At 65.9% G+C, this 1,370-nt stretch overlaps 1 protein-coding gene across 1 annotated transcript in view; it reads left to right on the top strand.

Annotated features, from left to right (window-relative positions):
• Positions 1-10: 10 nt before the first annotated feature.
• The window catches only part of CATIP (ciliogenesis associated TTC17 interacting protein), a gene marked incomplete at both ends in the record, with an annotated part of 1,819 nt that continues 459 nt past the window's right edge, over positions 11-1,370 (top strand). The window contains 4 exons of the mRNA XM_010142184.1: positions 11-125; positions 264-319; positions 620-706; positions 849-1,042. Coding sequence (XP_010140486.1) covers positions 11-125; positions 264-319; positions 620-706; positions 849-1,042 — 452 coding nt within the window. The remainder of the gene's footprint in view (positions 126-263; positions 320-619; positions 707-848; positions 1,043-1,370) is intronic.

The raw sequence follows: 1,370 nt of genomic DNA, 5'->3' as shown, positions 1-1,370 counted from the left end.
GAGCCAGTGGTGGGTGACAGCCCAGTGGGCACCCTACGAGCAGGCGGGTGAGCCGGTGCGGAGCTGCCTCCTGGTGCAAGCCTGTGGCAGGCTGGATGGCGTGCCTGGCTCCAGCACCCTCAAAGGTGAGCCAGGGGCGGCTTGGGTTGTCCCCTCCTCCCCAGGGCCAGAGCAGCCCCATCCCACTGACCCCCCGGGCTGGGATGGGGACACTGCTGCAGTGCCAGCAGGGTGGGCTGAGCGTGCCTACATGACCCTGCCAGCCTACGTGACCCCGCAGCTGGAGACCCTGGAGCAAGAGGAGCAGGAGTGCCTGGAGGTGACTGGTGTGGCGGTGGCGTGTCCCCTTCCCCGTGTCCTGCCCCCGGGCACGGGGGTGTGCGCTGCAGCAATGACCTTCTGAGGGAAGGGCAGTGTCCCCTGCCTGTCTCTACGCCAGCTCTGACCTACCATCCCGGGACCCATCCCCTACTCCGGGTGTCAGCTGGAGTGGGGAGTCTCCCACAGTGCATTTGGTGTGGTACCCTGATTGACAGGGGTGCTGGGGTGTGCCGCCTCAGAGGGGGAGTGCTCTGGCTCTGCCCTCACCCTGTTGCGTTGCCCCCCACCCCTCCCGCAGCTCAGACCACACTCAGTAGAGAGGAGGACCCACGTGATGAACGACCAGCATGGACTGACTGTCACGAAGATCCTCCGAGAGGGAGAGGTGAGGCTCAGAATAGTCTCTCCCCTCTGCCCCGCAGATGGGGCACATCCTGGAGGGGCACACATGGCTGGCCTGTCCCACCCAGGGGTGCCTCTAGGCTCTGAGGGCTGCTGTCGCATGAGGTGCCTGGGTCTCTCTGCAGGCAGAGGCACATTGCCAGACCTTCTCCTACAGCCAGGCCGAGCTGCAGGGGCTGCTGCTGGAGGGTGCCAGCCTCCTGCTGCTGCGGGTGCTGGCTCTCCGGCGGGCAGTGCCCACCAGTCTCGTCTTCCCGGCCATCGACACCGAGGGCTACCTCTGCACCGTCAGCTACGTGAGCTGCTGGCTGGGGTGCCCGTGGGGTGGGGGATCTGGGTCAGGTTGGGAGTGTCAAGTTGGGACAGGAGGTAGGAGTGAGAAGAGTGTGACTGGCAGCATGGGGGGGCATGAAGATGGCACCCGGGGCGGGCAGTGCCCACCAGTCTCGTCTTCCCGGCCATCGACACCGAGGGCTACCTCTGCACCGTCAGCTACGTGAGCTGCTGGCTGGGGTGCCCGTGGGGTGGGGGATCTGGGTCAGGTTGGGAGTGTCAAGTTGGGACAGGAGGTAGGAGTGAGAAGAGTGTGACTGGCAGCATGGGGGGGCATGAAGATGGCACCCGGGGAAGGGGTGACTCACGGACAC

This window comes from Buceros rhinoceros, unplaced genomic scaffold, assembly GCF_000710305.1.
Source record: "Buceros rhinoceros silvestris isolate BGI_N320 unplaced genomic scaffold, ASM71030v1 scaffold43768, whole genome shotgun sequence".
NCBI lineage: Eukaryota > Metazoa > Chordata > Aves > Bucerotiformes > Bucerotidae > Buceros > Buceros rhinoceros.
The sequence above is the reverse complement of the archived record's forward strand: the minus strand, read 5'-3'. Positions and strand labels throughout refer to the sequence as shown.